General features: G+C 38.9%; 1 protein-coding gene and 3 long non-coding RNA genes across 5 annotated transcripts; 2 read left to right on the forward strand and 2 right to left on the reverse strand.

Moving 5' to 3' along the window:
• Positions 1-1,915: 1,915 nt before the first annotated feature.
• On the forward strand, positions 1,916-5,828 carry LOC132841655 (uncharacterized). Its single transcript, XR_009647947.1, has 3 exons — positions 1,916-2,719; positions 5,475-5,549; positions 5,700-5,828. It is a non-coding gene; the product is annotated as an uncharacterized LOC132841655 (long non-coding RNA).
• Positions 4,391-6,590, reverse strand: LOC132841653 (uncharacterized). The gene is made up of 3 exons (XR_009647946.1): positions 6,536-6,590; positions 5,684-5,769; positions 4,391-4,551 (listed from the first exon to the last, which is right to left on the reverse strand). It is a non-coding gene; the product is annotated as an uncharacterized LOC132841653 (long non-coding RNA).
• Positions 6,591-12,842: 6,252 nt separating this feature from the next.
• LOC132841663 (natural killer cell receptor 2B4-like) lies at positions 12,843-17,953 on the forward strand. Of its 2 annotated transcripts, XM_060864088.1 has the most exons (6): positions 12,843-13,155; positions 15,678-16,013; positions 16,752-17,039; positions 17,365-17,475; positions 17,572-17,639; positions 17,728-17,953. In XM_060864088.1, exons 1-6 carry the CDS (start codon positions 13,098-13,100, stop codon positions 17,803-17,805), a joined length of 939 nt encoding a protein of 312 aa, XP_060720071.1. In that variant the 5' UTR covers positions 12,843-13,097; the 3' UTR covers positions 17,806-17,953. The 2 variants fall into 2 exon arrangements, with proteins under 2 accessions (XP_060720071.1, XP_060720072.1); XM_060864089.1 differs by lacking the exon at positions 17,365-17,475 and having other exon boundaries at positions 12,844-13,155.
• LOC132841672 (uncharacterized) lies at positions 14,580-20,414 on the reverse strand. The gene is made up of 2 exons (XR_009647952.1): positions 19,829-20,414; positions 14,580-15,800 (listed from the first exon to the last, which is right to left on the reverse strand). It is a non-coding gene; the product is annotated as an uncharacterized LOC132841672 (long non-coding RNA).
• Positions 20,415-24,791: the final 4,377 nt, after the last annotated feature.

The following is a 24,791-nucleotide window of genomic DNA, read 5'->3' on the forward strand; positions in this document are numbered from 1 at the left end:
ATGCTCTGTGAGGTGGTTAGACTTTTTTATGCTAACATCCAGCATTTGTGAGTGTTTATTCACCTTAGTGGTGTGTTCTACTTTTAAAGTGCTCGTTTGATGCACGTGTGAAGAAATATTCCAGGCACCACACACACTTTCACACACAAACCTTCTACTTGTGTTCCATCAAACAGCACAAACCACATTCATACACACCGCTGCACTGCCCTGCATACAGCTAGCCACAGGTTCTATTATGAGTTGCAGTGGCACGGAGATGCACAAGCTTTTCTTTTGAAATCATGTGTGCAAAAGTAGACACATGCATTTGTGTTAAACCTTATTTATTATAAATGATTCCAACACGTACGTGTAACAGAGGCCTGTCTTTTTGTCTCTAGTCTCTGAAGCACTACATCACACTGAGGTGAAGATCTGTCTACACGTCACACACCACTTCAACATCTCCACCTGTGAAAATACAGAGGTGAACCTCGTCAGCATCTTTTTACACTTTCTTTTAATTCTTTCACACATTTGCCCACTGGTTGCTCACCACTTCCTTTAGAGCTCTGACAGAAATACTGCTTAAAAATAGGTTTGTGATCTGGTGTGATTTATCTGAAAGCCGCTTCCACGCTGGAAAACTAGATAAACCGCAAGACGAGAGCTTCAAGCATCTGCAAAGTTTAATTCTAGAAAAAAATTAAAGAGTAAAAGTTAGTAATGGGAGTAAACTGTGGTAGCATGAGGTAAGATTAAGATTCAACTTTATTGTCATTACACATTTACAAGTACAAGGCAACGAAATGCAGTAGTTTTCGCATATCCCAGGTTATGGGGTCAGAGAGCAGGGTCAAGCCATAGTACGGTGCCCCTGGAGCAGGTGAGGTTAAGGACCTTGCTCAAGGATCCAACATTGATATCTCAGCAGCTTGTGGGCTCGAACCCCGACCTTCTAATCAGGAACCCAGAGCCTTAACACGCCCTCACAACGCAAGACATCGCCCAGGTAACGCAAGATGTTGAATCGTACACAACACACAAGTGTGTATTTACTTCATAAAACACAAAGTGATAACTCGGGGTGGATTACTGATACGTTCCATGATGATTTGTCTGGTCCATGACTTTGGTACACATTTGTGCTAGGACACTAACACTGGGAGATGTTTTGTCAGTGGTCAGTGGTGTGTAATTAAAGCACAATAATTACATGAATCATCCAGTAAACACAGCTTTACTGTTGGTTAATAAGATTATATTTAATCCTATTAATGAAGTACAACATGTTACAACATTTACACTGATATCTGGTCAACGGTCAAAACATCATGCTGCTGTTGTTGGTCATTTGGAGAAGTATGAAGTATGAAGAAGTATGAAGTATGAAGAAGTATGAATATGAAGAACATGCGTTTAAAGACCTGTTTTTAAAACCTAAACAGACTCACAACACAGACTCAGAACTAAAGAGGAACTTCATACTGTAGCTTTGATGATTCTTACGATACACAGACCACAAAGAACCACAAACTGCCCAAGGACATGATGATCCAAAGCATGCTGGGAACTACACAATAGTACTGAGTGTAACACAAAGAGAGACAGTCCCAGAGCTACAGGAGAATATTTTTGATAATAGGTATCACTAACTGAATAGAAATAAGAAACAGTCGGATGTTATTAATAATTCTCTAAATAAATTTTTTACTGCTGAAATAAAGCTGTAGAAACTCACAATGATTTACACAATAGAAAACTTACAGTCTTGTTGTAACAAACGTTTTTGATATCGCTATTGTTGTAGCGATATCTAGTGGTCATATATCAAATTACGTTAAAATACTCTACTTTTATTTTTATCAGGTTTACCTGTCATGTGCTTTAATAATTTTTGTTGTGGTTGATCCAATGTACATTGTGCTGATAAACTTTATAAAATACATTATAAACGACCTATATAAAAATATTATAAAGTCCTGTCTCTGACCCATCTATTTGGAGGGTGAAGGGGAGGGTGGCAAATGAGGGGTCCTTGAGACGGAGGAACGCTCGCTCGGGGTCACTCGTCCACTGCACCCAATCCGACTGGCCCTTTCATGTTAAATCTATGGGGGTTTTTACATCTGGTCACTTCATGCGTTTTCTGAGATCCGATAGCTATCCGATCGTAAAAAGACCAGGTTTAAATGCCTCCGAAACGTTTTTGAGACGGATATAAATCCGATCATTCAAACCACTTCAGGAGGTGGTCTGGGACTCATTTCAGATGAAACTGGAAAGGTGTAAATGAATGTGGTTGTTCAAGCCACATACGTCAGCGCTATACTCCTCCCAAACGGAAGTACGTCACTCGCAAGTGGGAAGGCCACATTCTGGAATATCGCCCAATCATAAAAGAACATCTTGATGTGGCCCAGTGAGCCCACCAAAGAGCCTCCAACCGGCCAGCCCAGACAAGGGAGTTTGAACTGGGTAGAATGGCTACTGGCAGTAATGGTTCTACCTTTTCATCTGCATGGGGCATCAGCCACCATTCAGACCACCCTTTCGATTTGGGAAGGTCCTGGGAGCCCTCCGGAAGGCCGTCTGTACTGCAAACCTATGCAAATCCCACCCGGGGCTGTGGAAGGCACAGTATCTGAGATATATCATTGGCTGGGGGTTGTTGAAACCTGAAGAAAAGACAGTAAAGGCCATTAGAGGATACCACTGACCCACCACCAAGAAACAGGTATGTGACTTCTCTTTGTCCCTAACCTCTTCCCTATAGCTTCCCACCTTTCCGTGGATTGGGTGCAGTGGACGAGTGACCCCGAGCGAGCATTCCTCCGTCTCTTGCAATTAAGTGGGCCATCAAGGAGCTCTGCTATTACCTGGCAGGTGACACTTCACCCTCAACACAGACTATGCTCCCCTGCTATGGATGGCAATGGTGAAAGACACAAACCCCAAAATGCAGCTGCCAGAGTTCTCACTAGGACAAGAAAGTATAATCATATAACCCCAATTTTATCATCTCTACACTGGCTACCTGTTAAGTTTAGAATTGATTACAAACTGCTGCTACTTACGTACAAGGCTCTTAATGGTTTAGCTAGTTAGATCTAACTAGTCTTCTAACATGTTCCAATCCTTCACGCTCTCTGAGATCACAAAACTCAGGACTTCTGCTAGTTCCCAGAATATCTAAGTCTACTAAAGGTGGTAGAGCGTTTTCATATTTGGCTCCCAAACATTGGAATAGTCTTCCTGATAGTGTTCAGGGCTCAGACACACTTTCCCAGTTTAAATGAGGATTAAAAACCCATCTCTTTAGTCAGGTGTAAACATAATACATCCCATAATATTGTACACTATTACATCAGACTTGCACATTTTATGGACAGCAGACATGTTAATCCCTCTCCACTGCTTCTCTCTTTCTACCCATCCTGAGGCATCCAGACATTGTACCAGCTCCGATCGTCTTCTGTGCGATGAAGATTTTGGACCTCCATTGAGATGAGGCCGACTGTGGGAATCCTGAGGCATCTGGAGATCTGCCAGCTCCAGTTTGACTCTGCAATGCTGGAGAGGAGATGTGGAATCCATGTGGTCCTTTGCATCAATGCAACATTTGTTTGACTGTATATTTGTAATCAGACCCTCCAGTGTCACCGATATGAGGATGAGGTTCCCCTTTGAGTCTGGTTCCTCTAAAGGTTTCTTCCTTTACCATCTAAGGGAGTTTTTCCTTGCCACTGCTGCCTGAGTCACCTCAGACTTGTTCACTGGGGATAAATAAATACATACACATTGTGAACTATGGGGGAAGTCATGGCCTAATGGTTACAGAGTTTGACTCCTAACCCTAAGGTTGTGGGTTCGAGTCTCAGGCCGGCCACGACTGAGGTGCCCTTGAGCAAGGCACCGAACCCCCCCAACTGCTCCCCGGGTGCCGCAGCATAAACGGCTGCCCACTGCTCCGGGTGTGTGTTCAGAGTGTGTGTGTTCACTGCTGTGTGTGTGCACTTTAGATGGGTTAAATGCAGAGAACGAATTCTGAGTATGGGTCACCGTACTTAGCCGTATGTCACGTCACTAAATATATCTAATATTAATCTTGAATCTTGTACTCTATTAATCTTTATATTATTCTTTATTTTAACCATTTGTTCTATGTCTATGTTCTGTAAAGCCGCTTTGAGACAATGTCAATTGTAACACATAAACTTAAATTGAATTGAAAAAAAAGATAAGTAATTTCAATGTTTCTCTAAAAAGGTTCAGAATTAAACACCACAATGTCTCATTTATAAAGTATTTTATAAAGTTTAGCTCATGTATCAGCACAATGTACATTGGATCAACCACAACAGATATTATTAAAGAATAATGACAGATGAACTTGATAATGGCCTTTACTGTCTTTTCTTCAGGTTTCAACAACCCCCAGCCAATGATATATCTCAGATACTGTGCCTTCCACAGCCCCGGGTGGGATTTGCATAGGTTTGCAGTACAGACGGCCTTCCGGAGGGCTCCCAGGACCTTCCCAAATCGAAAGGATGGTCTGAATGGTGGCTGATGCCCCATGCAGATGAAAAGGTAGAACCATTACTGCCAGTAGCCACCTGTCTACCCAAGTTCATGACACATGACAGATGAACTTGATAAAAATAAACGTAGAGTATTTTAACATAATGTGATATATGACCACTAGATGTCGCTCTTTGTTACAAGACTGGTGTGAATCGTGAGTTTCTACAGCTTTATTTCAGCGGTAAATAATTATTTAGAGAATTATTAATAACATTCGACTGTTTCTTGTTTCTCTTCAGTTCGTGATACCTATTATCACAAATATTCTCCTGTAGCTCTGGGACTGTCTCTCTCTTTGTGTTATACTCAGTTCTATTGTGTAGTTCCCAGCATGCTTTGCGTCATCATGTCCTTGGGCAGTTTGTGGTTCTTTGTGGTCTGTGTATCATGAGAATCATCAAAGCTACAGTATGAAGTTCCTCTTTAGTTCTGAGTCTGTGTTGTGAGTCTGTTCAGGTTTTAAAAACATGTCTTTAAGCTCATGTTCTTCATATTCCAACTTCTCCAAATGACCAACAACAGCAGTATGATGTTTTGACCGTTGACCAGATATCAGTGTAAATGTTGTAACATGTTGTACTTCATAAATAGGATTAAATATAATCTTTCTTAACCAACAGTAATGGTGTGTTTACTGGATGATTCATGTAATTATTGGGCTTTACACACCACTGACCACTGACAAAACATCTCCCAGTGTTAGTGTCCTAGCACAAATGTGTACCAAAGTCATGGACCAGACAAATCACCATGGAACGTATCAGTAATCCATCCCGAGTTATCCCTTTGTGTTTTGTGAAGTAAATACACACTTGTGTGTTGTGACTGATTCAACATCTTGCGGTACCTCATGCTACCACAGTTTACTCCCATTACTAAACTTTTATTCTTTAATTTTTTTCTAGAATTAATCTTTGCAGATGCTTGAAGCTCTCGGTCTTGCGGTTTATCTGGTTTTCCAGCGTGGAAGCGGCTTTCAGGTAAATCACACCAGATCACAAACCTATTTTTAAGCAGTATTTCTGTCAGAGCTCTAAAGGAAGTGGTGAGCAACCAGTGGGCAAACGTGTGAAAGAATTAAAAGAAGGTGTAAAAAGATGCTGACGAGGTTCACCTCTGTATTTTCACAGGTGGAGATGTTGAAGTGGTGTGTGACGTGTAGACAGATCTTCACCTCAGTGTGATGTAGTGCTTCAGAGACTAGAGACAAAAAGACAGGCCTCTGTTACATGTACGTGTTGGAATCATTTATAATAAATAAGGTTTGACACAAATGCATGTGTCATTACTTTTGCACGCATGATTTCAAAAGAAAAGCAGCGCAGGGTCTCGTGCATCTCCGTGCCACTGCAACTCATAATAGAACCTGTGGCTAGCTGTATGTAGGGCAGTACAGCGATGTGTATGAATGTGGTTTGTGCTGTTTGATGGAACACAAGTAGAAGGTTTGTGTGTGAAAGTGTGTGTGGTGCCTGGAATACTTCTTCACACAAGCATCAAACGAGCACTTTAAAAGTAGAACGCACCACTGAGGTGAATAAACACTCACAAATGCTGGATGTTAGCATAAAAAAGTCACAGAGCACCTCACAGAGCATCTCTGACCTCCATAAAACAATTCAACTTTAATTTATTTGAAAAAGAAAATTCATTTAATTTCTGATGTGTTAAAGTCATTATATTACAAAGCAAAGGCAGTTTGTAATTTAACACAATTAACTGCTCGAAGTGAAGATGGATAAACTGCAGCGTCTGAACATTTTTTTATTTACTGTGTGACTCAGCAATGTGTTGCCATAACAACCGTTCCCAAGCATCAGTTAAACATATCAGATCATATTTAACTCCTTCTCGTCTCCAGATGAACACACAAGCACAGTGAACAAAGAAACAAAGAAAGTCCTGACAGCTTCCACACTGAGTCATCCAATAACAAAAGGAACTCATGTGATCAGTAAATACAAACCAGCTGCTGTTCACTTCAAACATCTGGCTTGTGGAACATCTGGTCTTCATCCTGCATTAAACGTGTTACAGAGTCTGAAAAGTTTAGTGAGACCAGAGATCTGGAAAAGACGTGTGACGTACAGACGGATAAATTACCATCAATTATTTATTTAAATTATTTATTTATTTGAGGTCACAGATCAGAGGACAATAAAAATAAACTGCAACATGAACCTTTATTTAACTGGACAGTTCTTATATTGACAAAATTTGTAACTATAGAAACAGTTATTTCCATTTTAGAATAAAAACACTGCACACATTCAGGGTTTTACTCACATGATTCTTCAACAGAAAGTGTGATGAGTTTACAAAGAGGGTCTTACAGTCTGAGAGACAGGAAATGAAAAAAGTCCACAGCCCAAAATATCAAAGAAGTCATGCATGAACTCATACACATTTATACACGAGACTCTGTTTAGAAAAGACCAAAACCTTCCAACAGACACATGGAAAGACGACACAAATAAATATGAATAAAATACAAAACTTGAGGAGATCAGAGACATTTAGCCTTTGTGCACATTTTATTTTAAAAATGTTTAAAATAAAATAAAGTTTAGCCTTTTCACAGACGTGCCACTGCCCTCAGACACTTCCTTCAAACCTCACACAAGCTGACCATCGAAACATCCTGTTTACTCAGAAGTTCTGCACACATGCCAGTGAAAGATCCCTAAAGTCTGAGTTAAGTTGTGACTCAGGTGTTTGTTTGCCAGCTAAATGTGAAAGCTGACTGCTTAAACACTGGAATAAAAATGTCCAAGGAACTTTTAAACTTACAGAAACTCATTTTACTAAGCCCCTCCCACCCAGACAAAGAGTGAGACACACTAAACCCCGCCCACTTCAAGTATAAATTTAAACTGCTGTCACTCAGGAACTCTGTTACTTCCACATAATCAAACAAAACTAGACAAATTCTACACAAATTCCCCTAAACATCATTCAGGAGAAACCCAGTAAAAATTCCATAAGATGGAGTGAAAGACAAAGTACTACTGCTACAGAATCTGGTAGAAAGACTCAGATTTAGCCTTTATTGTCACTGGACTGTACCAGCAAAATTAGCCATCAATCTGCCCATAAGGGGGGGGACAAGACAGGAAGACAGGGGATTGAAAAAGAAATACAGCATAACACGAGGGAAACTGAGGAGAAAAACACAACCCCCAGACTATGCTCCTGTGTAGAGTACAGTGTGGGAACAGAAAAAACACCTCATCAACATAAGCACATAATCAGTACGCCATAAACAAAAGACTTGCAACAGGGGAGGGTAGTGGGGGGTGGAGGTAATCCAGCACAGGCAAGCAGCCATCCAGTCCTGCAGCCATTCTCAGTGCTGGTCACAGACCCACTTGTCAGACTGGCGGTGCAAATCGGCGAAGGTGTGGGATGGGGGTAAGTATAAGACAATAGACGAGACGAGAGGAGCAAAGCAGGGAAAGTAAGGGGGAGGAGAGGGAGAGAAAATGTGACCGCCTTCGTTGAGAGCCAGAAGAGTGAACCAGAAGAATGTGGATCATGAGTTTATAAGAAGCAGAAGTTAGTGGTAGTGATGAGGATTAAATCTAGCAGGACATTCAGTCAGTAGATCTGGAGTTTTGTGTGCAGTCAGATATACTGTAAAGCTGAATGTTCTGTGGCACATTAAGACTCTGTTGTTAAAGCAATCTTCTTCTTTCAGCTTGTCCTGACCTGCTCTTCCTGACACTCTGGGCTTTGTGTTTAAATTCCATACACATTACAGTACAGTAGATGAGATAAAGTGATAATCTGCCTCAGCTCCACAACCTACAGACATCCATTATGGAGTCTGAAGCTTGACCATGTGATTTCTCTTCTCTCGTATAGAATTTAATATGAACAAGAAACTTTGTATAACTTATATTTAAGCTTTTCTGAAGATTGTCTCCTGTGATCCTTCCTCATTTCTAGAACAGTTTCATTCTCCGCAGTTAAAATGCTGCGTCTCTGTAAACACTGCAGCTCCACATGAACAGACTTGTTTAGTGAGAATCTTCATCTCCCGCCTTTTTACAACGACATTCTATACAATTCTGTAAAATCCAGTCCTTATGACCAGTAAACCACATGTTGAGAATTCTTTGTAGCAGGGTGGGAGGAGCTTTGTCTCCACAGCTGCATTAAATTGTTAATTAGTGGCTCTTTGTTCAGTGTGGAATCCAACAGCTCATGGGGAGATTCAGAGTTGAAGAGTGCTTGAATTTATACCATACAACTCTGGTCTCATGATTACTTGACAATAAAATGTTAAGGAACTGGATTATTTGGAGCTTCTGTGTTTTAATGGGCACACCATCCTGATAGCACTTTGCCTGAACTAGCCTCTATCCTTATTAGTAATTTATAGCACATGAACCAGGTTTTTAGCTACGGCTCATGTTTCCTGTTACTGAACAATTCTATTAGAGAATGTGAATTGTTTAAAGGTGATTTTGAAAAGCAACAGATGATTTAAATATTTCTTATTTGCAAAAAACAAATTAGGATTTGATTCGTGTAAAGCTGGTGGTTATATGAGGAAGAACAGACAGACTAGAAAACCACATCACTGCCCTCTGGCCAGATGTCTTTGCTGATGCGTCACGTTTTGTTTAAAGCTTTTATTATCTTGTTCTTTTACAATTCTGAATAAAATAATTTTTGGGTAGATCGTGTGACTCATTTCTTTAATTCTAACATGAACACATTAAGCCCAAACCCTCACTGAGTCTTACAGTCAGACCAGAGTGTTAGTACAGGAACATTACAAACCGAAAGTACAGGACTGATGATGGGAAACGATCTCTCAATATGTTCCAGCTTGTTGTTTGGAAAAAAGAAAGCAGGTGAAAAGACCCAGCCGTTGTCTGTAAGTGACTCAGTCATTGTTTATCCACACACACATCTGCTGGACCATTTTCAGAAGAAAAGCCATACAGATGTAGAGTCATACAGCTATGGAGCTTCACCTACAGTATAAAACCTGAGGGTCTCAGACTCCTGCATTAAGAGAGAGAATCTTACAGGGTCTGGTCATGTACTAGTGATGTAATAACACTGTTTTTTCTGTGTAAGTAAAATACTTGAGCTCATCTTCTGAACCTAAATCACATGTTAATGTGGCTCTCTGCAAAAAGGTGTTTATTTTGCTTCTATTATTCATTAGAAATGAAAAAAGACAAACCACAAAAACCAAGAAGTGAAATTTGTGCATGAAAAAACAACCCAATGCAGTTCCTGATCTCTGAAGACAAGACGAGATAAATGTGGACCAAATAGAATGAAAGATTCAGAGTCTAATCCACTTAGCGTCGCTCCACCTCATGACCCTCCATCCAGTTACTTTGTTCTCTAGTTGTGAACTGAACTCATAACTAGTTCTCTAGGTAATCTCAGCTGACTACAGTTTTGGGTCCCTCCTTACAGAACCCTGGATATTCTGCTGCAGTGTGTTTTTATCACTTCCAGACACACAGGCATTTAGTTCACTGAGACATTTGATATGTTAGTTGTATTGATTTGGTAAATGGAGAGATGGTGCATTAGGTTCTCCAGCATGACAAGAATCACAGAGGAAATGAACAGTGAGATCTCCAATACTCAGCTGATATTTCACAAAAATACTGACAACTCTTCATTATCCCCATCTTTATAAAGCACAAAAACATGCTGTAATCATTAGGAGAGGAAAAAGATGACAAACAGTGACATTTGTTATAGTTACTGCAGAAGTTTGTGGTTGGTTCAGTGTTCATCTCTCCGTCTCACACACACAGTAAAGGGGAAGTGGTGATGGACCACCAGACTGCAAAAATCACCAGCTTTATTCTTTAACATGTGACCTGTGAAGATCTGAAATTTACCCTGAAATGATCCATCTGTTCATTCTACACAAGACTTCATGTGTTTATTGAGAACCAAATGAGTCCTTTTTTTCTCATTGCACTCATTTTAAAATGTCACATATAAAAATAAAGCGTGATCAGACATTTCGTAAAAAGTTTTTTATTAAATGTTTACAAGCGTGAGCCTGATAGTTCATGTTATATTACAGACTGAAGTGAAAATGACACGTTACCTGAAAATAATGTAATGTCTAATCCAGTCCAGTGTTGAACTTCCTACAACAGACTCCATAAATAATTACTGACAATCGATAAATGCTAATAAACACCACACATGTATTTAAAATACAAAGATAAAGGTCTGTTCTACACACTGACACATTAATGCTGCTGATTCACATCAAAAGCAGAAATTCAGTGGAACCAGAACATCTGTTCATCACTAACGTGTTCAAATGTTATCACTTTAAAGTCTTGGTTTAATTGTTGATTGATCTGATAAAGACTTCTGACTTTGTGTAAATGAACGTTACAGGAAAAGCTCAAACCCGGTTCTTTTAATCGTTTCATCTGTGTGGTGTGAGTGATCTGGGTCACAGCTCTTGTAGATTCTTTTTATTTCAAGGTTTTCACAACACTTCAGTTCAGAAACAACACAGTCATCAGGATAAAAACAGAGATTCACTGGTACTGTTATTGTGTATCAGTGTTTGATCTAACACACACACACACACACACACACACACACACACACACTACAAAGTCCTGTAACAATCCCAGTCAGAACTGATCTCATCGTTAGTCTTTAGATTACATCTTTGATGTGGATCATTTCTCACAGCTGATTTAAATTTACATGGAAAAAAACAGAACCAGTTCATTTTAAATGCAAATGACTTCCAACCACAAGAGTTTAAAAAAGAGTGATGTAAACTGGAGTTTATGATGCAGACTGATGACTAAATGTGAGACACTGAAGGCTCTGAACATTTACCTTCTTCTACATAACACAAGCTGTTTATACTGTAGAGTTCACACTGCATGTGTCCACTGGATTTATGTCACCTGTTATTGTTGACCAATTAGAGGGAAAACACTTATTAATGGTGCTTGCCTCTGGCAGAGCAACATTCGTTATTCCTTATTATTATTCTTCCGGACAAAACTTCGGCACGTAACTTGTCCTGCAGCTTTTGTCCTAGACCAGGGGTGGCCAACCAGTCAGAGACCAAGAGCCACATTTGTTACTGTGTTACCGCAAAGAGCCGCATCATACACATGGGCACACATGATCATCACCTTTTTTTCCCTGCCATTTTGAGAGCGAACTTGACACAAATTGTTTATTCAAATGATCTTGCTCCTACTGGGAAACTTTGAGGTACTTTCATCCCACTCACATGCGCGTTTGACGAAAATAACGTATTGAACTCAAGCGAAGCAAACACGCACATTAAAAAGACACAAATATAAACTTCGCTATGAACGTAACAGCTGCATGAAACCGGGCAAAGAGCCGCGGGTTGGCCACCCCTGTCGTAGACCCATGAATGAGGTGTCAAATCGACCGGCTCATTGAGGAGAGGTGAGCTATGACTTTTATAAGCGATCCAACCAATGGTGTTCGCACAGCGGATGAAAAAGCAGCCAAAAAAACCCATAGAAATGAATGGGAAATTCCTAAAATTCCTTTAAGCTCTCACACACGCAGCGCGCAGAGCTCAGGCACGGCTTCTTAATCTACTGTTCATTCAACATTAAGAATTACATGTACTGTTCTATGCAGTATAATAATAAGTAGAATCCCATAATGACTGCAGTATTCACATGAAATGTCCAAACTCTCAGTAGCCACTTTTGTCCAAAAGTATTGGCACCCCACCGGGTATTCTGGTGAGGGCACGTGACGTCACGTGTAGCCCCGCACCCAAAATAAGCTAAATCAAAAAGTTAGCACAACATGGACATGTCATATATCAAAACACTCAGCCCATGAGGGGAACTGCCTCATGTGTATTCTGGGCACGTCACGTGACGTCACGTGAAAATCAATAATTAGCACAACATGGACATGTGACATATCAAAACACTCAGCACTATGAGAGAAACTCCCTCAAGAGTATTCGGATGACGTCACATGCTCGTCTCCACTTACCTCCAAATGTTTTGCCGAGATTTGCCACGCGCAAGCACCATTCACATTTTCTTCAGGAAATGTACATTCTAGTCTTTTAACTACAATACACTTATTTAACATTTAACACTGATAGAATATTACAGAATTCTAAATTATATATATATATATATATATATATATATATATATATATATATATATATATATATATATATATATATATATATATATATAATTAATCATTGTTTTTTCCTTTTGTATTATAACATCAGAATCAGCATTAAATCCATGTGAAAACAGTTAAAAAGGTGTTTAACTCCGAGGGGAAACTGTAGTGAACATGTTTAGACAGGAGGAGCTTCTGCGCTTTAATGGATATGCGTAAAGACGCTAAACTAACAGTGTTGGAAAACCGTGAAACCTTCATCATGGCTCTTATCTGAAAATGTTCATTAACTTCTTCTCTGACTCTGATGTTCAGGACGACGGGAAAATGTTTTGTCTGAGAAACGCTTACTATGGACTATAAAAATGGTGACCATTTTAGCAGGAAAGTGGATTCTCCGGTCTGTTCTCCTCCTATTGTGCTGTAAGTTTACTGCAAACACAACACACTGGAGCTGTAAATATATAGAAAGAGAATTCAGGAAGAAAGAGTTCAGTGGATATTTAATCAAATCCCCCTGTTCTCTAACAGAAGGATGATTGTGAAAGTCATTTTTAATAGTTAGTGTGTTGGGTGTAATGAATTTTCCTCAGTGTTGAGCTGAACACTGATACAGCAGTTATGTGTTAGATCACGCTTCACACCACGTTAACTTTTCACACAAAGACAGGGTTCCCACGCGTCCTGGAAAACCTGGAAAATTAATGACCAATATTCCAGTCCTGGAAAACACATGGAAAATGAGAGAAAACATAAACTGTCCTGGAAAAAATCTTGTTGTCCTGGAAAATTATTATTATAAATGTTCTTGATCATTTAAAGAAGTCTACAACTGGTCGTAACAATTAACGTTAGTAACAGAAAGCGCTCTGTTCAGGGACGCTGAGTTTTGACAGGTTTATTGTTATGCTGTTTAATCTCGCTGTGACGGATGATGCTGTCTTGTGTTGGTGGTTTCAGCTGCTAGGAATGGTTTAAGTGCTCGAATGTTTTCAGCAAATGGTGACGGGTAAGCAGGTTATATTAACCTTGTTAATCTGAATATCATGTGCAAGGGGAATGCACAGCAAACTAAAGCATGCATGACGGCATTGGCCTGAGAAAGGAAAGGGTATTAATATGTGCGGTCTTTTTATTTTATAAATGTTGAAATTTCATTCACATGATAAATTGTCTTTAAAAGTATAATTAAGTAATAGCCATAAAGTGTACGTTGTTTCTAAGACTTCTGGAGAGAACATATTACTTTAGGCCGTGAATCTGTGATCCTTGTCTTTTTTTGCTAAATTTGAAATGTCCTGGAAAAGTCCTGGAAAATGATCTCTGAAAAAGAGTGGGAACCCTGAAAGACACAAACACAGGAACTGTTATTTGGTTTGTGTTACAGACTCTGAATAAATACTAAACCTTCATATTTATTCTCACTGATCTGGAGACTCTACAACACTGTTAGAACTTTTCGTATAATAAATGTTGTGTTTACTTTTAATTTATTTAAGGACCATAATTAAGAAACACTGCTGTACTTTAATCAGAGTCTAGAGTGAGTTTTAAAAGCACACATTAATGTACTGAAGGACTTTTCTGGATGATTTCAGTCCAGTTTAATATCTTTAGCAGATAAAATAATGTTTACAGTTTAAGTGTTTTGGCTGTTTAATAAAGACTTAATGTGGTTATTGATTTCATATTGTTAAGACTATAAATCCATGGTGTAATTATTGTGCTGATCTGTGATGATGATGTTGTTTTCCACTCTGAAGATTTCACACTTTTAATTATAAAATCAGCTATAACCTAAAACTGATTCATCTGGCTCATAAAAAACAGACACAAACATTTCAGGCTCAGTTTTACTTTTGATATTTTTTAATTGTAAATCCTCTTTTCATTTTTAAGTAAAAATAACTTTAAATATACAGTCAAAAGTACTTGCAAAATTATTTACCCCATGGAATTGGTCAGGTTTGTGAGAATTACACATAATAATTTTTGATGAATCTATTCATAATGTATCTACTATTCCTCTCAGTATTTTCATTGCACTCATGTTCTCTTACAGTCTATTTTCAGTCACAATTAATTACTGATGCCAAAGTATCTTAAAGTTCAGGTAAAAGATATTGTTTTAACCAGAAAACATTTTACATAAATTTGTCTTTCACCTCTGAAATATTAAAACAGCTCTAATTTTCTGAATAAAAACCACTTTTATTGAGTTTCCATTGAAGACACAGTCAGTCTGAGTGAAAGAAGTGAAAATGAAGGAGCTTTCTAAGAAAGAACAAAAGATCAGTTAATAGGATGGAACAGGGTGTAAAATTATATCCAATTTGCTGGACATCCCACTGACCTCAGTAGTGAGGAAGTGGAAGCTACATCCACACCACATACACAAGCATTATCTAGACAAAGACTGTGATGGAGGCCAACAGTGAGGCCAACAGTCAACCTGAAGGAGTCAGGATGTCAAAACTGAAGAAAGAAGGAATTTTTAGAATAAATACCTTCAGTCTTCTAAGAAAAACCCAGATATTTGGACAACATTTCTCCTTTTAGCAGAACAAATGTCACAAAACAAATAAATTAGTTTTGACTTTTTAAATGTTCTTTAAAAGCTTTTGGAATAAAATCCCTGACAAATAATCTGTGTTTCATTTATCATAAAAATCTCATGAGGTTTAAGGGAGTGAATACTTTTGCAAGGCAATGTATATCATAATATACCATATCTGGTCTTAGATGCACTACTGTAGTAAATAATAATATATTTTCTACAGAACAAATCTGATTCTATGAAATGTAAAGTTTGTGCATTTTCAGGTCTAAATGCAGCATCATCTGCACTCACAGATCTGTATCACAGTGTAGTTTTAATGGACTTCATGTGATGAGGATGTGATGATGTTTGTGAGTGAAATGATGAAGCTGAAGCTGTGATGCAGGTTTACTGTGTGAAGCTGGAGACGAGACGGTCACACTGCAGGAAGTGGAAGGAACCACTATAACTCTCCATACTGGAATAACTGGGATTCAGAGTGATGCTCAGATTATGTGGATTTATGGACCTGAGAAAGCAAAGGAAAAGATATTGAACAGTCAGGTGTTTAAAGGAGAAAATGTTACAGACATCAGTGAGAGATTTAAAGAGCGACTGCAGCTGGACAGAATCAGTGGAGCTTTAACCATCAGGAACATCAGCAGAACTGATTCTGGAGTTTATTTATTACATGTCATCACTGACCATCTCTCATCTAGGACTTTCAATGTCAGTGTTTATGGTGAGTAAAAGTGTTTCGTGTCTCCTTCATGTCTGTGTTTATTCTGAACTTCAATATAAAACGTCCAATCAAAGCTCAGTCAAGTCACACTGCATCATTAAATCATTTAAAATAAATCTGCTCAGAAATAATTAGACTTTTATTTTCCTGATTATCAGAACAAATATTCACCATGAAGAAATAAGTCATTATATATTTAATCCAATCAAAGAAAAAACCTGGACATGAGAACAAGCCTGAAATATCCTGAAACTATCAGCCACTGAGATTCTACCTACATTAACATGAGTTATTGTCTGAAACCTAACCAGCTTCTGGTGTCTGTCACTGAAGAACTCTGGAGGCTTCAGCTGTAACATTTCAGTAAAACTTTACTCTAATACATTAATGTTTCTATCATAACAGCTCATTTACAGGGACTTGTAAAGAGGATAAACATACAGGCAAAATAATCACAGGGAAATCAATATTACTAAATAATTATAATCACAAGTGACTATAGAGATGGGATTGAGGCAAATATCTGCAGTCAAACAAGAGTGAGATTTAAGGTGTGGTAGAATATATCAAACAGTACTAGACACTTATTTACAGTGTTAGAGGGATACTTACAAACCTACAAACCGCTACAGACACACACATACACACACACCACACACACGTGCACACACACACACACACACACACACTCAGTTGTTGTTTCTAGTTGAATCTCCTATAATGTGTTTGTGTTTTTAGCTCCAGTATCAACTCCAGTAATAATAAATCAAAGAGCGAAGCAAAGTGTGATTTCCACAGAGTCGTGTTTCCTCCTGTGTTCTGTGGAGAATGGAGAAGATGTGAAGTTATCCTGGTACAGAAAGAATGAGAAAATCTCCATCACCAATAACACAGATGTCAGTGTTCACCTCAATCTCCCACTTCAAATACAACACAACGACACTAACACTTACATCTGTGTGTCTGCAAACTCTGTCAGCAATAAAACAACTTCTCTCAACATCACACAGCATTGTGAAGTCTCAGGTACGTCACTGAGTCTAAACTCATTACTGATCATCTGTCTGGTTAATGAAAAGTCATTTAAAATACATCAAGGATTCACATTTCACTGACTGCACTGGAATATTAATGGAATATTAATCCAGTGTAGCGTCATGTTACAGGTTTCTCATGGATTTGAGGGAAAATCTAAGTAGATCTGCTGCTATGATCATATAATATGATAGCCAATAATTAAAAAAAAAGTCGCTCTGGATAAGGGCCTCTGCTAAATGCTGTAAATGTAAATATAATATTTCTGTCATTAATTATTATTTCTCTACATTTGATTATATCTTAATCTGTACAGTTGATTGTCCCCCTTTACTGCTTCCTGCTCTGATATCTGCTGGACTTTTTGTGTTATTAATTATAATATTAATAATTTGGGGGATTCTGCTGAAAAAGAAAAAAACACAAGGCAAGTAATTAATCTTTCTGTTCATGTGTTTAGTTTAGTTTTTGTATTTGTTCAGTTCAGTAACATTTAATCTGATTAAAGTTTCTTTATTTACAGAAATTCCTGATGTACTGACTTACGCTGATGTGAATATTAAAGCTCACAGTGCAGAGAGAGATAAAGAGGTAAAGTTGTGATGAAAATGATTTGGTATAAAATCACAGGTAAAGTCTCCTCCTGATTCAGATAGTGAAATATACGGCTGTGTTACAGGAAGAAAACTCCACAGTAACGGATGTTGAAGTAGAGAGAGACCCTGTGGTGTATTCAGACGTGAGGAGATCCAAATAATTCAACACATCACTATGTCCTTCTTATTATATCATTTCTTTTACATACTTCTGTTCACAAATCTCCACAGTTTGTGTTTCATGTTCCACATTTTCAGTGTGTACATTCTGTACAATACCATTAAAGCGTGAGCTCGGTTGTGTTTTCCGTCTTTTAGTGAGTATTTGAGTCGAGAGCTTGATGTGATTACAGGAAGTAGATTTCAGAGTCGTTAACTGAGTCGTGTCTGAACGAGTATTTCTGTTTGTCTCGTCTCACTCTATTTACAAACTCATTAATCCCTTTGAACTGAGCTGAGAAACCCTGTAGCAGTTAGGACGTGTCTTCAGGGATCAGAGTCTAATAGCTTCACATTTACATGCTCTGACTAGCGGCATTAAAGTGAACAAAGAACCGAATGTTAAACTTAAAGCTAAAAACCAGCTTCAGTGAATCAGCAACTTCAGTTTTCCAGCTTCAGTGTTTACGCTTCTCACGTTACAGCTGTATTGTTCAGATCAGATCCATGATACAGAGCTCTGTGTTAGAGGAGTGTGTGGGACTGGTACTAAACCCCACCCAGTTACACTGTTTATTACTAAACTGGAACCCAGGTCATGATAGGTCATGTAGTGCAGATGAATGAATAAACACAGTAAATGTATTTAGAGTTAAAGCACAGAGCTGTGAACAGAAACAGAAGAAAACTAACAGACAAACTGCAGAGTAAAGCAGAAAAACCCTGAAAACAGAACATCATCCTGTTAAAGATCCTGACACAGAGAGAGAAAGATCTAGAAGATAGAGTTAAAGATGTTAGTGTTCTCGTTTATTTACTCATCACATTAACACATGTGCTGTAATTCCTGAAAAACCTGATAGTCTGATCTTCTTCCTGGATCACGACTTGTTCTGGTTTAATGTGTGGAGCTTAAACAGCTTTCTGTGTGTGTGTAGTGTATTTTTTGCTTTTTTAAATAAAAAATTAAACTAAAACCCATAAGACCCATAAGTTCTTCTCATTAAATACAATAAATGAATTCTGGCTTATTTCAGTGATAATAAACATACACACAGACACACAGCAGTTCATCATTACTTTGTTCATTTTAGCTCACACAGATCTGTTCACTGGTTTTAAAGGGCGTTGACCTTGAATTACATTACAAATTATATTTATTATACGCAACTACAACTCTGCCCCCTGCTGCTCATAGTGCAAATGTCTACACACCCTTTATTTTTTGTACAAATTTAGAGGTGTTTATTTGATGTGTTCTGAGTTCATTTGTGAGAAAAGAAAAACAACTATATTTTATTACTGACACAAACAAATATTAAGAAACATTAAAAGTTACAGAGAAAATGAAAATGTTCCTAAAGGTGTTCAGTAATAGAGTCAAGTTCAGATAAATCAAGTGTTAACCAAGTGTTCAGAAGACGTGTGAACTTCTCCAAGACCCAGAAAACCTGAGAGAACTGATCCAGCTTTAAAGACTTAAAGTGATTTAGTTTATTTTTGTTTACTGTCATTTTATTATTATAATTCATTCATTAAACATTTCATTATATTTGAAGACTTTTGCACAATACTGTAGTCTATTAGTGTTACTAAAAGAATAAATATCAAATCTGATCATTTAAAACAATCAGCCAACAACAATCATGTTCTTTTACTATCACCTGAATAAATATTTTTTTATATAAACTGTTTTTACCAAACCATAAGACAAGAACTGATCTCCAAGAGCTTTTAACAGGATTTAACTTTTCTTTTCTTAATAATAGTTAAACACAAAACCACTAATAATGTCATGTCATTTATAAAAGATATTAATATTTACTAGTTTTGTATTTTTGTCAGGATAATAAAATAATCTCAATAAATAAGAATCTATTCAGATATCAGCTACTAAACATGTATATTATTATCAGGATTTTCCTTTTCATCTCTGTACATTTAAATAGAGCATTAAACAGTTTAAAGAAGGTGAAAAATGTGATTTTCCGTGAGAAGAGAAAGTTGATGGAAAGTTTCTCTTACCGTAAAGAGCTCAGTAAAGTGTCCGGGTCTGATGATGACGATGTCCTTTTAAAACACATCCATGTGAGGGCAAATATATTGACATGGTCAACAATTAGCATTGTTCTCTAGCAGAAAATCAGGTTACAGGAATGTTTCTAATTGTTCATCAACATTACCTTCATTCTATTTGACCTTCAGGAGCCGCCGTGTGCATTCTTCTAATGGTGGACATGAAGGAAGTGAATAGTTTTTGTCTCTACGTGGGGCGGTGCGATAACATGACGAAGACGTGACAATGACACTGACGCTTTCAAGCTGATTTACATGTAGAAATCCAAATTCTTTACAGAGCGAAGACACTAGACATCATCGATGTGAGTTTTACCTGTGTAGAAAGTTCCTGCAGGTAAATCGGTTCTCTTTCAGAAGCCTGAGTGTAAAACCAGGAAGATGTGTCATCACATCACACAGGAAACATCCTGGACAATTAAAAGGACTTGATCAGATATTCTGAATATAAAGATGGAATTTCAGGATGAAAAAGGATTAAAGTACAGATTAAGCTGTGAGACACACAGTCCTGAGCTCAGAACTGATGAGAAAAGGTCACTATCCTGATCCATTTACATAAATTTGTGTAGTAGATCACGTGAGGGATAAAACTGACATTCAGTAAAACAATGTCTTATTCACTTCTCCATTCTCACATTCAACACTTTCACAATGGAGAGAGTTTTATATCACTGATGGGTTTCATCATGATCTTTCATGTGATAACCAGTGTGGACAGGTGCGGAAGATAAAGAACATCATCTTTAAACATCTTTTAAAATCTTTTATTGTGTTAAAGCTCCAAAATGTTAATACATCATATGTTCATCACCTATTGACTTTTAATTTGGTTTCTTTCATTCAGGAAATGTAATATTCCCATTCTTGTCCTCTGGCTGCTGCACATTTTGTGCACACAATGGAGAGAGAGAGAGAGAGAGAGAGAGAGAGAGAGAGAGAGAGAGAGAGAGAGAGAGAGAGAGAGTGAGAGTGAGTGAGTGAATTAATGTTGTGATCTGGAGTGTGTTCACTGTGAGATTTGACTTCCAGGAACAGTGTGTGTATAACACACAAAATAAGAGAAGTGTGAACACTATCACAGGAAGTGTTTATGTTAAAATGATGACCACATGCTGGTTAAATTATTAAAACCTAATAAATGACAACAATAAATCTTGTGTGGACATTATTTAATTTAAGCACTCTAAATTTAATAGAGAATTGAATGAAGAACTGATTTAATGTTAAATTTACATATTAAAAGTTAAACCCACTTTATATCCACTGAGCTCCAGATGACTATTAAATAAATCAACGACAGGTTTCAGCCATAACCATTAAATGATGTCTGCACTGATTGTTTTGAAGAAGAAAATCAGGTCTCAGGTGTCTAAAACTGACATTCAGCATTTTTTCCATTCTTTTGAACTGAGGTGTAGATTTACAAATGGTTCTGTACACAAGACAAACCTGTGTGCTGGTGATTGTTATCTAATATAGTTTACTGTGTAAACCAAATGTCAAATACACAATGTTTATTAATCTAGAATTTCATAGCTTCACATAATACATGACCAGTATTCTTGTCTATAGAACTCACTGTGTGTTACTTGTAGGCTGCATCACAGTGATGTGGGCAACTCAAGCATAGAGAATCTTCTAAAAAAGGTTTTGGATAGAGTAATAATAAAAAAAATTATAATAATAATGGACGATTTTAAAATAAATATTTGCTGTTAAATTAAATTGCACAAATTTGCTGAAAATTATCATATTTCACCCTGCAGCCATGAATAAACCTTGTGTTCATGAGTTGCTGTGCATTCTGTGTGCCTTCTTGTGGCCAAAGACTGTAACACACTTGCTAAGTCTAGAAGGGAGTCCAGTCTAGGGTTTAATTAAACTAATATAAATACAAATATAAATTACAAGCAGTTGTAAACAAATGTTTGATAAAGTAGTGCAGATCTGACCGGGTTAAGTTTAGGGTTAGTACCCTAACCCTATACCCCACTCCTCATGCACCTGGCCCACTCACATCCGCTGGGGGGGCCACCTCGGGGCACATAACACACTGGAAAAGTGCAGGATTGGTTTACTTTCTGTAATTGGTTTACATTACATACAGATTGAATGCTGAAGCCCTAGCCATCTGTTGAGCTTGTCCCCTGTGCCGGCGGACGCTGTTACCATCATCGCTGTGCCATTTAAGGGCATGGCTCTCGTTGCACTGCTATCGAAGTCAGCTCGGGGCCATGAATACATCCTGGTGACTGTTGACTATGCCACCCAATAGCCCGAGGTGATCCCGCTTCAGAAGGCCACATCCTGGAATATCGCCCAATTATAAAAGAACATCGTGAAGTGGCCCAGTGAGCCCAACACAGAGCCTACAACCGGCCCACCCAGACAAGGGAGTTTGAACCGGGTGTCTCAAGGACCCCCTCATTTGCCATCCCACCCTGAGCAACCCTGACTTCACCCTCCCCTTGGAATGAGAAGCTCTTGCAATTAAGTGGGCCATCAAGGAGCTCTGCTATTACCTGGCAGGTGACACTTCACCCTCATCACAGACCATGCTCCCCTGCTATGGATGGCAACGGTGAATGACACGAACTCCAGGGTAACTCGTGCTTCCTCTCGTTGCAAGATTTCTCATTCCAGGTCCAGGACAAAACTGGGAACCAAGAAGGGAACGTCGATGGCCTCTCATGGTGCTACGCCCTCTGGGGACAACAACTAACAGAGATAAGTTTCAATGTTTTTCTAAAAAGGTTCAGTATTAAACACCACAATGTCTCATTTATAAAGTATTTTATAAAGTTTAGCTCGTGTATCAGCACAATGTACATTGGATCAACCACTACAAATATTATTAAAGCACATGACAGATGAACCTGATAAAAATAAACGTAGAGTATTTTAACGTAATGTGACATATGACCACTAGATGTCGCTCGTTTTTACAATAACACTAAGTTTTCCATCGTGTGATTCATTGTGAGTTTCTACAGCTTTATTTCAGCGGTCAATAAATTTAATTAGAGAATTATTAATAACATTCGAATGTTTCTTATTTCTCTTCTGTTAGTGATACCTATTGTCAAAAATATGATCCTGTAACATCATACATCAGTTTTTGTGAGGATTTGTGCATTCCCACCAGGATTCACTTAACCTACAACAATGACAAGCCATGGTTCACAGGAATGGGGATAGAGTCTTGTACAAACAAGCCAAATACACATTGTAAAAGGAGATCAGAGTGGCAAAGAGGAATTATTCGGAAAAAATACGGATTCAGTTTTCCTCTAGTGACTTAGCTTCAGTGTGTAAAGGTCTGAAAGCAATCACCAACTACACGACAACATCCCCCTGTACTGTGGTGAATCAACAACTGGCAGACGACCTGAATGAGTTCTACTGCAGGTTTGAAAAAGCCCAATTCTCACCTTCTGTAACCCCGAATCAGCCACACCTTCAATTCAGTTCAGTGAAGATGATGTGTGTCAGGTTTCAGAAAGATCAAGAGAAGAAAGGCTCCAGGCCCAGACAGCGTTTCACCAGCCTGTCTGAAAGCCTGTGCTGATTAGCTGGCCCCAATCTTCACGCGGATATTCAACACGTCACTGGAGCTGTGTGAAGTACCCTCTTGCTTCAAAAGCTCCACCATCATTCCCGTCCCAAAGAAACCCAAAATTACCGGACTTAATGACTATAGACCTGTGGCTCTAACATCTGTGGTCATGAAATCATTTGAAAGACTGATTCTGGCTTATCTGAAGGACATTACTGTACCCTCTGCAGTTTGCCTATAGAGCAAACAGGTCTGAATGATGCAGTCAATATGGGACTGCATTATGTTCTGCAGCATCTGGACAGACCAGGGACTTATGTGAGGATCCTGTTTGTGGACTTCAGCACTGCTTTCAACACCATCAACCCATCACTCCTTCAGCCCAAATTAACCCAGCTCTCCGTGCCCTCCTCTGTCTGTCAGTGGATAACCAGCTTTCTCACAGACAGGCAGCAGCTAGTGCGACTGGGAAAACTCAAATCCAGCACCCGCACCATCAGCACTGGCGCCCCCCAGGGCTGTGTTCTCTCCCCACTGCTCTTCTCCCTGTACACGAATGACTGCACCTCTAATTACCCCTCTGTCAAGCTCCTGAAGTTTGCAGACGGCACCACACTGATCGGCCTCATCCAGGACGGTGACGAGTCTGCTTACAGACTGGAGGTTGAACGGCTGGCTGTCTGGTGCAGCCTTAACAACCTGGAGCTGAACACGCTCAAGACAGTGGAGATGACAGTGGACTTCAGGAGAAACCCCCCTGCTCTCCCCCCACTTACCAACATGGACAGAATTGTGACAGCAGTGGAGTCATTCAGATTCCTGGGAATCACAATCTCCCAGGACCTGAAGTGGGACATTCAGATTGACTCCATTGTGAAAAAGGCTCAGCAGGGGTTGTACTTCCTTCGTCAGCTGAGGAAGTTCAACCTGCCACAGGATCTGCTGAAACAGTTCTACACTGCAATCATCGAATCCATCCTCTGCACTTCAGTAACTGTTTGGTTCAGCTCAGCTACCCAATCCGACCTCAGGAGACTACAGAGGGTAGTCCGGACTGCCGAGCGAATCATTGGCACAACTCTCCCCACTCTTCAAGACCTGTACTTCTCCAGAGTGAGCAAAAGGGCAAAGTCAATCACTCTGGACCCCTCACATCCAGCACACTCCCTCTTTGAACTGTTGCCATCTGTCCGACGGTACAGAGCCCTGAGCACCAAAACGACCAGACATAGGAACAGTTTCTTCCCTCATGCAATCCATCTGATGAACAATTAACACCATGGAACACACAACACCTAACTGCACATTTCACACTTGCACATTTGTACTATGTATACCTCAATTTGCACATTT

Source organism: Tachysurus vachellii, chromosome 2, assembly GCF_030014155.1.
Source record: "Tachysurus vachellii isolate PV-2020 chromosome 2, HZAU_Pvac_v1, whole genome shotgun sequence".
NCBI classification, from domain to species: Eukaryota; Metazoa; Chordata; class Actinopteri; order Siluriformes; family Bagridae; genus Tachysurus; species Tachysurus vachellii.